Genomic DNA, 16221 nt, shown 5'->3' on the forward strand with positions numbered 1-16221 from the left:
TGAAGCACAGATACAACAAGCAACTCCAGTGGCAGACCTGGGAAATGAACCCCGAGACCTAACCCAGAGGACCATCCTTCCTCCCACTCCTACGGCCTCTGTAGTTAAGACATTTGGGCTCATTCCATCTCTGCCATTACGCCATTTTAAGTTAACATTTCACTATTCATTTCTGCTGCAGGCAGAGGTGGACTTTACTTCAATTTTTGTTTCAAACCTTATTTGAAAAACAGGCAGCAAACCTTCAGGTGCTTAGATGGTCCAAGCAGGAAATGTATCTGGCTTTTTAACCCTCAGACACTGGTGGGGGTTGTAAACAAACTTTGAAAATACTGATGAGAATAGAGATGTCCAAGTCTGCTTTGAATCAGTCAGCTCCCTGCATCCCCTTTGTTCCCATTATGTTGGCAACTTGGCTTGGCTTCTTTTCTTTCCTCATCATTAGACTTCAGCAGAATGACACAAGTAAAACACTGGTCTGGGAACCCTACAGCCTAATTGCCACCCCCCACAGTGATCAAACTACACTTGTTAAGAAAAAGGGAAGAAGAAAACAGAAGACTGAGCTGTTTGCTGGGAGTGTGTCACCAACTCAGAGGGTATTTTCTTCTATTATTAATATTCATTATTTCTATCTGAAAGTGGAAGGTCCAGGCTGAGATACTACTGGAAGAGTCTGGGTTAGGTATTATTTTTTTCTGGGCTTTTTTCTTTTGTGTTTTGTTTTTGCCACACTAGCTGTGCCGGGGAGTGTCTTGCTTTATTAATGCCGAGCGGCTCCAGCACTTGCTGTGGTTTTATGATCAGTTAGTCATCTGCTGCTGCTGCCCTTGCTACAAGTGGCTGAAGAGCCCAGAGCCACAGCAGTGCATACGGGCCCCCTTCTGTTCCAGAGCCAGCAGGGAAGGAAAAGGAGGGAAAGAGAAAGGGATAATACAGGTGTGGGGGAGCTGAGGGGGGGGGTACAGTCCTACTGATTTTCTCTAAGTTCCTGGTGAGAGGGGGGATGTTGTGTGAGTGCTAGTGAGGGAGGGGGAGCCTCTCTAGGTACTTATGAGGGAGGAGAGACCCCTGGGTAATAGTGAGAGGCTGTGCAACTGTCCGTGAATATTAGTATTTGGGGATTGGAGGAAGAGACCCTCCCTGAGTACCAGTGAAGGGTGTGTGTGTGTGTGTGGGGGGGAATATATGTGTGTGTGAGATTCTCCCTGAGCACCAAAAGAGCACCTGGGGGTGAAAGAGACACTCCCTGTGTAGCAGGGAGGGTGTGTGAGTTTCTTTCTGTCCCCCAGATTATGAATGAGAAGCAGGTGTGCCATTCTCTCCCTGAGTATTAGGGGTATGTGTGTCCCTGAGTACTCTTCCTATATTACAGTTTGTTCTTTCTTCCTTTCTCTAGGATGAGGGGGTCCTGGCAGGCGTTTCCCCCTCTATTCTTCTCCCTTTTCCTCCTCATGCTTCCACTGAAGGACATCTCAACCTCACCTCTCTCTGGTAGAGCCCAACCAACTGTGGTCTCTGGTGGGAGTGACAATGGACACACCTGTCTTGGTATGTATTCAGGTTTTGTTTGCTTGCTTTGTTCGTTCATTTGTTATTACACTGGTAAACAGAGGCTAGCTGTGCACGTAATAAATCATCCTTTATCTGTTTCAACAGCTGCCGCTGCTGCAAACCACCAGTAATCTTAGCCCAAATAATAACTGTTTTAAGACTCTCAAGGCTAACATGGGATTTGGAGCTGCTGTTTGATAGAATTCATACCCTTGGTCTGCAGGAAATATTAGTGATACTGGCTTTCACACCTAGTAGCTAGAGAACTGAAAACAGGATGTGATTGTTTTTAATATTTATTGTGGCTGTTTTGAATGTATGTTACTATGTTTTATTTTATTGTACAGATGAGCTCCCCTTTCCCTCCCCCCAGACACCCTCAAAAAACAGAAGTTTCATCTCAGTTGGTTTTGCCTGGCAAAATCTTCTTAAGAAATACATTTAGGTTTGGGACACAGAGCTTTGTGAGTGCTTCTTTGGGTTTGACAATATGTTCCTGGTGTTCAGGGTGAAATTCATCTAATGTGACGGGCCTGTGCAAGGCTTTTTGCATCACTTAAGCATTTACCTGCTTTGGAGGATGTGTCTGCTCTGGTCTGAAAGGCCAGCACAAAGGGAAGCATTGAGAAATGTTAGGGAAGAAGCCTTGAGATACATGGATTCAGTGGTCCTAACTACCTGTATAAATGGCATGGAGGTTTGCAGCTCCTTTTCTAACTTGCATGCTGAACCAGTAGCCATGGAGGTTGAGATGTGATTTAAATGCACACACCCAGGGTCCATGCACTTAACCAAATATGAGATGATTTGGGCTTTATGAGGGTGGAGTGATGTTCACCCAACATGGACTTGGTCAATTTACTCCCAAGGTGTAGCGAATTTGATAAAAGTACTAATGTCAGAGTCATCTCGGAGCATTTCTGACATCTGTGGTTAAAGTGCAGTAGGCAGGAGAATCAACCAAGGTAGGGAGTGCAGCTTTTATTGATTTATTTTTAATTGACATATAGTGACAAAACAAACATCAATTTGCTTTGTGACCAAACAGACACCTTTTTGTCCCTCTCTAGATAATTCAGTTTTCACTGAATTAGTTCCCATAGGATTCACATATCAGTTTTCACACTGTTTATACAAGTTTTGTTATGTTTCTGTGTATACAAGGAAGAATCCTCTATTTTGAGTCTATAAAATTACTTTTATGATTCGGAAACGGAGAATTAAATGTAGGCTTTGTAAAAACAAGCTTTTGCAAAACTTAAGATGAGTAGAAAACTTTTCCATGAATTAAAAATGTGTAATAGGAACAGTTATTTTTCAACAAATAAATGTTGCCCTGCAGTGTCTGTAACCCAATCACTGAAGCACGGGGAACCTGAAAGTGAAACGAACTGTAAACATAGCAAAATGGAATTAATTGCTATTTACTGTCCAAGGAGACAGCAGTGCAAATGGTAAACAAACAATGAAAAGTAAATTGTATTTTTTAAATTCCTTCAGTTGTAATAATTCAAGTTTTAACATGGGTAAGGGATTTAGTTTGCTTACAATATGTGATTTTTGTTAAAGTTTGTGTCCCTTTAATTTTTGCACAAGGCCATTATCTATCCTATCTATCTTTGAATACCACATCCATCAACATGGTAAGCATCTGAATCCTAGCTGGCTGCATAAGGCACTGGAATACAAGGGAAGTAAATTCTACTTTCATCCCATCCCTAACATCATTGACCCTCCATCTAATATCTCTTCCCTCTTTGAAGAGACCCTCAAAACTCTGCCCCTACACTTTGTGTATAGAGAGAGAGAATCCAGATCACTCTTCTTGATGTAGAGAAAATCACTAATTGTGCTGAAACCATCTATGTAACACCAGAATTTGACTCATGACCAAAACAGATTGTCATGCCCCTGAAAACTCTGCAAGCTAAATTGGTGCTGTTCAGATAATTAAAAATGCAAGTGCAGGGGGCCTGCAAGAGAGGCTTTGTAATTTCGTACACACACAACCATTCGTTATCCCAGGCTGCAATGCCTGTGGTTTAACTTCTTATTACCCGCTTTCTGTATTAATTTTGAAAACAATGACAAGCCATTTATGTTTCTTCCCTGTAATCAACAAAGCTCTGAGGATCTGATTTTTTACACTTACACTGGTGTAAAGCAGGAGTAACTGCACAGAAATGCCTGGAGTTAAAGTAGTGTGAGAGAAGAATCAGTCCCTAAGTCAATAAAACTAACCTGCTTAAAAGCAAGGAAGATAGGATTCTTTTCTATCTATCTATCTATCTATCTATCTATCTATCTATCTATCTATCTATCTATCTATCTATCTATCTATCTATCTATCTATCTATCTATCTATCTATCTATCTATCTATCTATCTATCTATCTATCTTAGGGAAGTGTGGACATCATTTCTGACTCCTCTTCAACAGCTTTCCCTAAGCCATAGATTTATTAACTGAATTCTCTGGTTTGGACAGGAGTGAGAGAGATTGAAGAATCATACAGGACTCCCATTTTCATATACGTCATATGTTGATATAAGATGAAGCAGTATTTTTAACAGGAAATGGCAAACTCTCCAGTGCAAATGCCCACTGTAAAATATATAGGAAGATTTTCTTTGAGGAGCAGACTTTCAGACAGGTTAGCTGTCCAACTGGTGGTTAACTTTCCAAGACAGTTACATCCTTTGGATAAGTGAATTGGGCAACTGCTCATTTGAATGGACAGTTCAGTGCACCTGTGTGTGCAATTTACCTGATTTACATGTGTAACCATGGTAATAACTAGTTGGTTGGAAAATGAGCCTTGTGAAAAATTTCAGTGGAAACTGGGGGAAAAGATAATTGTTGAAATTTTCCACTAAACAGTTTGACTTTTCAGTGAAACTGAAAATCAAAATATTTTGTTTCAGGAATGCTGCTATGGTACCCTATAGGAGTTGCAATTCAGGTGTTTCATGCGTCTGGTCTCCTCTGTAGTCCAGGCTCTGAGGTCAGACTGTATCTCCCACGATGCACTGTATTCTCCTCTCATGGTGAGGGGAAGTGGCCACAGTGCATCATGGGAGATGTTGTTTGCCTCAGAAGCCCATGGAGGAGGTCAGAGGCAGAGGAAACCAAGATACAACTCCCATGAGGAACCAGGACAGGATATTGAAATCAATATTTTGGGTTTTGGTCAAAATATTTGTTTTCAAATGTCTGATTTTTCAATAAAAAATCAAAATGTTCTGCAGAGTGCAGGCATTTTTCGCAAAACAATTAATTTTTTGAAAACTGAATTTTCCATCAACAATCAGTTTTGACAGTTAACTTTCATTCAGTCCTAATAATTGCACAAAAATAATGCATATAATTGTGTGTGCATTTTGCACACACAATCACATGCCAGACTAGTCTGAAAAAAATCTGTTCCTCAATCTACAGAAGGCTTTTGGGGAATATACTTATGAAAATGAAAACTATCCTTACAATTTCAATGTTGTCCTATGTCAAAGGGGACTTTTATGATGCTGTCTTTTAAAATAAAGACATTACAAACAATTTAGGGACTCCCTCCGCTCTTCTTTGTGTTGCACATGACAGATAAGAAGGGTTTAAACTGCTGCCTATTTTATATGTTTAAATTACAACTATAGGAAACAGCTGCTTTTCCCTATAGAGGCCCAGATCTAGCGCTCTGCATGCAAGATAGGTGAGTTAGGAGCCCTTGAGTTCTGAGTCTGGCTTTGCCACTATCTTGTTGTGTGTCCTCAAAAAGCCAGTTAGGACCAGATTTGTAAACCCTTATTAACATTCATGTGTACTTTTTGACAAGAGTAGCCCTCTGCTTTCAATGAGACAACTTGTTGAGCAAGTTACTACACGCACAGCTGAGAGTGTGGCCTTTAACCTCTTATGTCTCCATTTTCCCCATCTGTGGTGGGAAATAAATAGTTAATATTTGCTAACCACAGTTTGAATACCCGGTATTATTGTTGGCCATGTCTAACATCACATTCTCTGTCTCTTGTCATTTCTTCTTTTGCATCTCTGTTGTATATTTTTACATTGCTAGTGATTTTTAAAATAAGCTTCTGTTCTCTCCTCTGTTGCCAGAGAGCGCTGTAGGGGATCTGTGCAAACGATCTGTGGAGTCTCTTGTAAGGATGAGACTGCATGTTGCAGTTGCCGGGCTCTTCTTGCTAATTGCACATTTTATTTTTTTTAAAACTTCAGCTTGCACAGCCCCCTTCGCAGCTCCCCTTTGGCTGACCTGTGGAATGAGGCTGTTAGTCAGAGAGAGCACAATATGTTTGGGCAGCAGCTCTTTTAATCTTCTCTAGCTGACCGATATTGCATGGGTCAGCAGCCACACAGGCCAATTTTAGCTTTACCAGGACCAATGTAATTCTGCTTCATTCTTCTCATCAACTTCCCTGGACCACCTCTCACATTCATCTGTAAAAACCTAACTTCTGGGGGTAGGGGGGAAGATGCAGTAGGCACCATATTAAAACCATGTATATTTTTAATAATAACAATAACAACTTCAGAAAAGCAGAGAAAAACCCAACCCATAATTCCAGGCTCTCCTGTGTTATAAAGCGTTAATTTGCAGCCCTGATAGTTTGTGTGATATCCAACTTTTAAAACTGTCTAGCTGTGCTTTTTATGGCGTGGATGCAGGACTGAATAATTTACTGTAGCGTATGCAGTGTAACTGTAGCTGTGTCGGTCCCAGGATATTAAAAAGATTACCTCGCCCACCCTATCTCTTACTGTAGAGTAATAAATTCCAAATCTCAGATCAATGTTGTTTGCAGTTCCTGATAATTTAGTACAGTGGCACATACCTAACACAGTGAGAGGCTTTTAATAATAATGCTGAAACAAAATGGCTGTGTAGATATTGTCTAGGGAAGCAGTGTGCTATAAAACATAATGTATAGACCAATGAGTGCTGTAAAATGTCATATTTTGGCATCAGTGTAAAACCACAATTCATTTTAGGCTGACAGTCTAGGCTAGATTCAGATCTGATCTCACGTAAACCAGTGTAAATGCAGAGTGAAGCCGTTCACTTAATTGAAGTTACTCTTGATTTACACAGATGAAAGTGAGCAGGATTTGGCCCATACCCAGTAGTGAATGTCAAATGTTTGCTATATATTTTCCCCTTTGGTTGAGATATGGATATATGAATCCCAGGCGTATATAGCACTATGGTAGTGATACTATACCAACAGTTGAATAGATATTTTCATTCTAAGCCTCTATTTTCAGAGAAATTTCAAGAAATATAGGGTAACATTTTCAAAAGCACCTAAGTCCCATTTTAAAAAGTGACTTAGGCACTTAGGAATCTCATCAAAAGACAGTGACCATAAATCATACATATAACAATGAGTGCTGTAAAGAATGTATGTAGCGTACTTACATACATTTTGGTGCTTTTGAACATTTTACCCATCACCCTTGGGGTTGAAATTCCTTGTACTTGTTCTTAGCCCAAAGGTAAGTTTGGTTTTTTTTCCCCCTTGCACCTTTAGTAACATTCTTTTTTGGCCCATTTGAATGATATGATGATGAAAAGTTGTTTATGATTCACATAATAGGTGTAACTCAGCCACAAATGCTTGTGTGTATATATATATCTTTTCTCCTTATAGAGTCATCAGAAGTATTGCACGTACTCAGTGAACACGTTTCGGTGGTTTGGGGAGTCCTACATTTGAATCTCTTTACTTTTGTGCATATAATATGTTAAAATTGTAAGCCTTTTGCGGAAAGGACCATAGAATCATAGAATATCAGGGTTGGAAGGGACCCCAGAAGGTCATCTAGTCCAACCCCCTGCTTGAAGCAGGACCAATTCCCAGTTAAATCATCCCAGCCAGGGCTTTGTCAAGCCTGACCTTAAAAACCTCTAAGGAAGGAGATTCTACCACCTTCCTAGGTAACGCATTCCAGTGTTTCACCACCCTCTTAGTGAAAAAGTTTTTCCTAATATCCAATCTAAACCTCCCCCACTGCAACTTGAGACCATTACTCCTCGTTCTGTCATCTGCTACCATTGAGAACAGTCTAGAGCCATCCTCTTTGGAACCCCCTTTCAGGTAGTTGAAAGCAGTTATCAAATCCCCCCTCATTCTTCTCTTCTGCAGGCTAAACAATCCCAGCTCCCTCAGCCTCTCCTCATAAGTCATGTGTTCCAGACCCCAATCATTTTTGTTACCCTTCGCTGGACTCTCTCCAATTTATCCACATCCTTCTTGTAGTGTGGGGCCCAAAACTGGACACAGTACTCCAGATGAGGCCTCACCAATGTCGAATAGAGGGGAACGATCACGTCCCTCGATCTGCTCGCTATGCCCCTACTTATACATCCCAAAATGCCATTGGCCTTCTTGGCAACAAGGGCACACTGCTGACTCATCTTTTTGGTATGTTTGTATATATACGGTACCTAGAACAACTGGGGCTTCTAGGTGTTACTGCATCAATAATTACTGTGGTAGGTTTTTTCTCATTAGACTGTGGACAAACTGGAAGTAAAGATGTGATTAAACCTTTCTGACGCCAATTCAGACTTCAGTGGAATTTAAGCACATGCTTAACTTTAAGCATGTGCTTAAGCACCTTTCTGAAGAGGGAAACTTTCCTGAATTGGGGCGTCAGAGAAAAGAGGAATAGAGAACATCACTTCTTACATTACACACGCACACATTTTTATATTAAACAATATCAAAGAGGAAAGTCCATTGGAAATGCTTGTTATATATTTTGCTAAATGATTATCTTTCAGATATACCTTCTGTAGCACCAGGCATCTATTTTGCCAATGTGGATAGGTACCACTGACCTCTACTGGGTGGAATCAGAACTTTCCACATCTATATCATGGCCCCTGTATGGTATCTAGAGGAGAGAATAATAAATACAGACCTCTGTTTTTTGAGCAGTAGGATTAGAGTTCTGTCCCTGCTATTGCATGATGCTCAGAGTGACTGTGGTAAACAAGAAAAGTGACACATGTGATGTTCCTAGGTTTTTATGCCATCTACTGAGATGCAATACACTTAAAATATCAATATATTGATATTAATATTTTAAATGTATGGTAATGCACTACATTACATTATGCAGCATAGCTCAAATATAATGAAAATTGACAAATTTGGTGATATTCTAAATAAAATTTGTGTATTGCCACATGTATTTAACATGCAAAATATGTTGCGTAACACAACAAATTTAGGGGGAAATGTATAGTTTATGCGAACATTTTTAAAAGTGGGTACCTAAAATTACAATCACATCAGTCTCTCTATCAAATGTATTTACATATTATGCATATATGATATGGAAAACTAAAATCTGAATTTTGTCCTTCAGAACCTCTCAGACTCAGGTCTCTTTGTACTTTTTCTTCAAAAGCCATAGAACCTCTGGGTAGCCTGGTAGGTGAGGTTTTTGACATACAAGGCCCATATAAATCCATTGTACAATGAGTGATGCAGAGTTGCAGGAATTGTGTGGGGAAATGCACATTTGGCCACATGGAAATTCAGATGTACTGTCTTCTATAGAATAGCATGCATCTGCATGTGTGCTTATCAGGAAGCAGGTAGGGGGGAAAGTGAACAAGCCCTATAAAATAATAATTTTATAATTGCCTTCAAGGATTTCATTGCACTTTACAAACACTGAGCCTGTTTACAGATGGGGAAACTCAGGCCTTGGGAATTGGCTTGTCCAAAGTCACGCAGGAAGTCTGTGACAGAATAGACTCCAAGACTCACAACTCCATGGGCAGATCCTCCACTGGTGTAAATTGTCACATCTCCATTGACTTCACTTTCACCTGAAAATCAGTTCAAGTGCCTTCACCATTAGATCACGTTTCCCCTCTCTCTCTCTCTTTTTTTTTTTTTTTGGCTTCTGGGATAATTTTAGCCCAGGATGTTGAAGCAAGTCAAAATACAACAAATTCTCTTCAGAAGTACAGTTCCAGAAATGTCTCAGAGCCCTCTCTGGCTATACACTCTATGCTGTATTAATCATCCCTAAGGACTCCAACTGAGATAGCCAAGACATTTTTTATTCATTCGGTTTCCTGATTTTCCTCCATATCCTAAGGCTCCTTTTGTAATAGAGTTTTCTGAAACTTGGACAAGTATTGTATTAACTGTGAAATACAATAGATTAAGGGATATTGACTTAGAACAATGTTGTGCCTGTTGAAACCATATATTATCAGCCCCAGCTCTTAGCTAATTTACCAATCTATTCAGCTGAAGAAGATAAAAATACCAGTAAACATAGGAGAGGTCAAGACAACCAGACTCCTCGTCCAAATGCAGGTGTATGGGAAGGCAAGGTGGTAGGGGCCAGACAACTGCATGAAATGGGAGAAGTGCTCAATGTGCTTCAGAAAATCTTCGTTCTTGATATCAATAGGAAACATTTAAGAAATATACAACATTTGGGAATGGATATTCATTTTATAAGGGTCACTCTTTTACAGATAGAAATCAGGAGGTTTTGCTGTATATTTAGATCTGTCTTTATTTTCCATTGAACTTGAACTCATTTTATGGAAGATGTTCTTTAATAACTAGGATCAGATGGGTTTCAGAGTAGCAGCTGTGTTAGTCTGTATCCACAAAAAGAACAGGAGTACTTGTGGCACCTTAGAGACTAACAAATTTATTTGAGCATAAGCTTTTGTGGGCTACAGCCCACTTCATCGGATGCATAGAATGGAACATATAGTAAGAAGATTATATATATATATACATATACACACACACACATATACCAAGAACATGAAAAGGTGGAGTAAGAGGCTAATTAATTAAGATGAGCTATTATCAGCAGGAGAGAAAAACTTTTGTAGTGATAATCAAGATGGCCCATTTAGACAGTTGACAAGAAGGTGTGAGGATACTTAACATGGGGAAATAGGATCAGATGCTGTCTTGTGTTTCAGAGTAGCAGCCATGTTAGTCTGTATTCGCAAAAAGAAAAGGAGTACTTGTGGCACCTTAGGCAAAAACAATCCCTACTCAAAGCGGAAAGCAGGAAGAATGGACTGCTGCAGGCTCGTGCCCACTGGAGATTGGGGATGCTGTTCCACTGGAGCTCTGCAGGGCTAGGCTTAGGATCTTTAGAAGTGGGGTGGAGAAAGCAAGAAATGGAGCCAGCAATCAGTTCTTCTCTGCAGGGTGCTTTGCTCCTGACTCCATCGATTACTGAGCAAAAATCTATCCCTTAGAGAAGAAATAGCCCTCCTCTCTGCGGCTGATTCTAAGCAACTGTGAGGGGAGTCAGCCAATGTTAGCTTGGCTCCTGAACATTCAGTGCACCTGGGTAGCAAATGGTACCTCCACACCTCACCAGTTCAGCTATTACACTGTTAATATGGAGTGATCAGAGTTTCCTGACTTCCTTCTGCAGCAGCATATGTCTTATTTAAACACACAAGGGAAAGACACAACTTACTAACAAAACTGTTTTATGCCAGCTGCCTGAGCAGCAGTGACTCTCCCGTGCAGTAGGTCTTCCTATTTGGGTTTGCTCAGTAGGGTGGGAAGACAATATGTAAATAAAGTCATGAAATCAATGCAAGTAGACACATGCAGGGCAAACAGTACACACTGTTACACCTTGCACTGCTTCTAGAGGAGGGAGGACTAGGAATGATTACTCATGTTCAAGGGGAAGGGTGGAGTTCTCTGTTGGAGTGAAGTTCATCCCATTCTCGAGACACTGCCCTATAGTCCAAGTTTCAAAAAGATACCCCTGAAGACCAAATATTGTGCCTTTCCGCCAAATGGTGTTCATTATTTAGGTACTCTTCTGCACAGACTGCCACCCCCCTCTCACAACTCGGCACCGCTTTAGAGAGAATGCCTCCTTGTGCATCCCAGTAGCACAAGGGGCAGAGAATAATTTGCAACACCCCTTTATGGGGTACAACATTCTCTCTGCTGCACAACTGGCTGGCTCCTTGGGGCTGAGAAGGCAGAGCCATTGCTCCTTCCACTCCCCGCTGCCTTTTCAGTGCGTTGCTCCCAGCGGAAACAAATTAGTCGCAGCCCTGACACGCCTCTGAGCGCGGGGACTGCCATTCTGGGTAGCCCCTCCATCTACACCCTAGCCCAAGTACAGAGACTTGTGCTAGCTCAGCTTGGGTGAGCTGCATAACAGGGGAAGCATCGTTAGCGGCCTAAAAGGGGAAGCTAGTTGTTTCCTCACCACCATGTATGTTTGTGAAAGGGCTAGCCACAATCTCGCCCACAGAGTTTGCGCAATGCTGAAAGCAATCTGCCTGGAAACTTTCTCTCATTTCCTGTCTGAACTGCACTTTTCAGAGGGGCTGTTTGCCTAACTAGGAGTTCAGTAAGGGGGGTGGAGGGGTGAGGAAAAACTCCATTGTCTAGAACCCTAGATCAAAGTAAAGGATGACAGGCTATTCTCAGTCAGTAACCTGAAGGTCTGTGGGTTCATGTAGAGTGCCAGAGAATCCATTTGATAAAGTCTTGGCTTTACAAAAACTTATCTGAAATTGGAAACCTGAAAACTAAAGAGGCAACTCTGTGTGCCTTGACACTTTCACAGCAGCCACAGATATAATTCTAATGATAGTTTCTTTTGTATGTTGCTGCAGAAGTGGATTAAGTTAAACAGTCTGCTGAGATTGCTAGAGACTGCATGGCCAAGAAATGAATTTCTCTTGCTCTGGTTTTATTATAAGGGTATGATTTTTTCTAGTCTATTGGTAATGTCATTTTATTATTAAACACTATTTTCAAATACATGGGGAGAAGTGCTCCTTGACATGTGAATTTTCAGATTACTGCTACTGAGTAAAATGGTTATGGTTTCCTCTTATCTCCTCATAAATTAACAGCAAATGGGACAAACTATCTCTAAAAGAGGCAGGTATTTTATTAATACCAGAGTCTAGTTTCTAATGGCTAGTAAGCATCATAATACCAATGCATTTCTCCTAGAGAAAACATTCTTCAACCTGTCAAGGCATTGAAACCTATTATCAAGTACCATGGAACAGTCAATTTCTTGAATCTTATTTATAAAGAAAATCCCACACAACTACAAAATAAATGCAAGTTTTTAACTTCAATTGTGGAACCAATTTAACTTGCTTCATATGTGCCTCCCACAATATGAAAAATAAATCAAATATCAATTTGCTGAATTAAAAAAGCTGTAAACAGGTATTTCTAGATCTGAAACTGGTTAACTTGCTTTTCCACTGAGCCCATGGTATTAAAAAGCTTATGTACTCTCTGAAAATATTCTCTGACATCAGCAGAAGTGATTAAAGCAGTGAGATTTCACCAGGTTTTCAAAGGCAGTTGACTTTTCTTTTCCCCCCCCTCATTTCCTTTTTATCTACCTAATGATTTTCCATTTTTAGCCAACAGAGTACTGACCATAAATGTCTTATGAAGATTTGCTAATATGTCTGTGTGAGGAGCTGATGATTTGTCTACTTATTGTGAAGTGTTTTTTAAAAAAGGCTGTAGCAAAAGTGAACTCTGCTGATGTTACTAGTATATGCCTGGAGAAAAATGGATTGTATCATTATGATTATGGTATGATCAGTGTGCACTAAGGCACAGTCCCTGCCTTGAGTGTCTTATAATTTAAAGAGATCAGAATTCCACCCTGAACTTCCCAAAATCCACTTGGGGAATATTTATAACTTCACCATGTCATTCTTTTCTAGGGCTTTGGGAAGGAAAGGATGAATCATTATGTTGATTTGTTTTCTATCAGTCTTAGTTTTACACTGAAATAAATCTGTCTGTAGTATATCAGAATGCAATCTGGACACGCATCCATGTAACAGTGTAATTAACATTTTTGCATGCATCTTATTGACATGCTGCTGCATCTGAAATATGAAGTGAATATAATACTTAGTTCAGTTTTTGGATACTACAGTACAACTGTGAAGACCAGAAAAGAAGTGACATGACACAGGATATACATCCTCCCCTTTCTGCAAGACTGCAAACATGCTATGATTACAACATCTAATCACATCATCAATGAGCGTATGGTATCACACTGACTGGTTACATTAAATGGCAGCTATATGGATCCCTAACCACAACAGCAAATAGTTCCTTCCTGCCTGATAGAGTGCAAGAAGATGCTTGAGGTAGGAAGAAGACTTCCACAAGGACTGACAGGATTGTAACCATGGCTATGGCTGAAACTTCATCCCTGCTATAAATGGCTACAGTACAGTGCTTTGAAAGAAAAGCGGATGTGCGCTTTATTGCTGTCTTAATTGAGAAATTAATATATCGTGAACAGGAGACACAGAGGGAATGCTATCAGGGGCTTGCGTGGTGAAAGAGCAGTGAAAATGAGGAGTTCTCTGTTCTATCACAAAGACAAATGGAACATTATTTTTTCTGTGCTGCAGACTTTATAACCTTCAGCTGCTCAAAGTGACAGGTTGCTCAGCTTGAGGAAGTAGATGTTCAAAATCTAAATGAAAATCTCTGCAAATTTTACCTACATTGGGCGGGGGGGCATATAGGGGAGAATATGTCTTTTCTCTGTGAATGTGACCAGCCTTGGAATTTGCCAATAGATCCTCTCACTCCCTTGTTTGAACCACTTCATCAGGTTCTCCTTGCCAGGGCATCAGTTTGAATATTTTGCCCTGAATTCCAGGCTGTGCTCATTTCTGCCTGAGCCTACATTTGGCTCTTGTCTCCTGTCACATTCTCCCCTCATGCCTTTTGCTTTGCCAACAGTGTTGACCTCGATGCCTCCATAGTTTTCTTCTCTCACTCCCATCTTTGCACTTTTTCCAGGCTGCCATGAATGCAATGCATGACGTTCCGAACCCACTTCTCCCAGCCAGTGTCCCATCTTCATTCAGATCTTCCCTGAAGAGTCACTTCTTCAGTGAGGCCCGCACACAATAAAAATGAAAAATAATAACTACTACTTTTTAGAAATGTCAAAGCCAACTCCTGCCTCTCGTTTGGCTAGTGCATCTCATCTTTCTACTCCTTCTTTGAGACTGTAAACTCTTTAGACTGAGGGCTGTGAAAAGAAGGGTAGTCCTGTGGTTAAAGCTCTGGACTGGTACTCAAGAGACAAGTTTACTTCTTAGCCTTACCACGTATTTCCTATGTAAGCTTGAGCAAGTCATTTAATCTCTGTAAAATAGAAGCAGCAATAGGGGTTGGTAGGGTAAATTTGCTAATATTTGTAAGGTGCTCAGACATACAGTGGTGGGGGCCTTAGGTATATAGAATAGAAGTCCCTCCTGGATATGTTCCTAGCAGGGTTTCCACGGTGGGTATAGGATGTACGGTATGTCTGCTCTGGGCATTGATGTTGGGTCTCTGATTTTGTTGGTAAGGTCTTTATTATTTGGGATATTTTCCTCATTATGAACTGATTTTTTTTTTATTAAGTGCTAATTCCTTGAAATGTGCTGTGTTCTTATAATTAGCATGCCTTCTAAATTACATCTGTAAAGGAGTCCTGTTGAGGGTTTTGTTTAATGATCTTAAGTATAATGAAGCAGGGTTTTTTATGTCTACTATGGGTATGTCTACACTACGGAATAAGGTCGAATTTATAGAAGTCGTTTTTTTAGAAATCGGTTTTATATATTCGAGTGTGTGTGTCCCCACAGAAAATGCTCTAAGTGCATTAAGTGCATTAACTCGGCGGAGTGCTTCCACAGTACCGAGGCTAGAGTCGACTTCTGGAGCGTTGCACTGTAGATAGCTATCCCACAGTTCCCGCAGTCTCCGCTGCCCATTGGAATTCTGGGTTGAGATCCCAATGCCTGATGGGGCTAAAACATTGTCGCGGGTGGTTCTGGGTACATATCGTCAGGTCCCCGTTCCCTCACTCCCTCCGTGAAAGCAAGGGCAGACAATCGTTTCGCGCCTTTTTTCCTGAGTTACCTGTGCAGACGCCATACCACGGCAAGCATGGAGCCCGCTCAGGTAACCGTCACCCTATGTCTCCTGGGTGCTGGCAGACGCGGTACGGCTTTGCTACACAGTAGCAGCAACCCATTGCCTTGTGGCAGCAGATGGTGCAATACGAGTGGTAGCCATCATCGTCATGTCCGAGGTGCTCCTGGCCACGTCGGCTGGGAGGGCCTGGGCAGACATGGGCGCAGGGACTTAATTTAGAGTGACTTGACCAGGTCATTCTCTTTAGTCCTGCAGTCAGTCCTATTGAACCGTCTTATGGTGAGCAGGCAGGCGATACGGATTGCTAGCAGTCGTACTGTACCATCTTCTGCCGGGCAGGCAAGAGATGAGGATTGCTAGCAGTCATATTGTACCATCTTCTGCCAGGCAGGCAAGAGATGAGGATGGCTAGCAGTCGTATTGTACCATCTTCTGCCAGGCAGGCAAGAGATGAGGATAGCTAGCAGTCGTACTGTACCATCTTCTGCCGAGCAGCCATGAGATGTGGATGGCATGCAGTCCTTCTGCACCGTCTGCTGCCAGCCAAAGATGTAAAAGATAGATGGAGTGGATCAAAACAAGAAATAGACAAGATTTGTTTTGTACTCATTTGCCTCCTCCCCTGTCTAGGGGACTCATTCCTCTAGGTCACACTGCAGTCACTCACAGAGAAGGTGCAGCG

The 16221-nt window shown here is 41.2% G+C and overlaps 1 protein-coding gene across 5 annotated transcripts in view; it reads left to right on the forward strand.

The window, feature by feature from the left end:
• Positions 1–448: 448 nt before the first annotated feature.
• The window catches only part of AOAH (acyloxyacyl hydrolase), a 141022-nt gene continuing 125249 nt past the window's right edge, over positions 449–16221 (forward strand). The window contains exons 1-2 of one of the 5 annotated variants that reach the window (XM_073332890.1): positions 449–599; positions 1400–1551. In XM_073332890.1, coding sequence (XP_073188991.1) covers positions 1401–1551 — 151 coding nt within the window. In that variant the 5' untranslated portion in view covers positions 449–599; position 1400. Of the gene's footprint in view, positions 600–631; positions 686–833; positions 940–1399; positions 1552–16221 lie in introns of those variants that run through there. The other 4 variants (XM_073332885.1, XM_073332887.1, XM_073332886.1 and 1 more) reach the window with 4 other exon arrangements.

This window comes from Lepidochelys kempii, chromosome 2 (assembly GCF_965140265.1).
Source record: "Lepidochelys kempii isolate rLepKem1 chromosome 2, rLepKem1.hap2, whole genome shotgun sequence".
Lineage (NCBI taxonomy): Eukaryota > Metazoa > Chordata > Testudines > Cheloniidae > Lepidochelys > Lepidochelys kempii.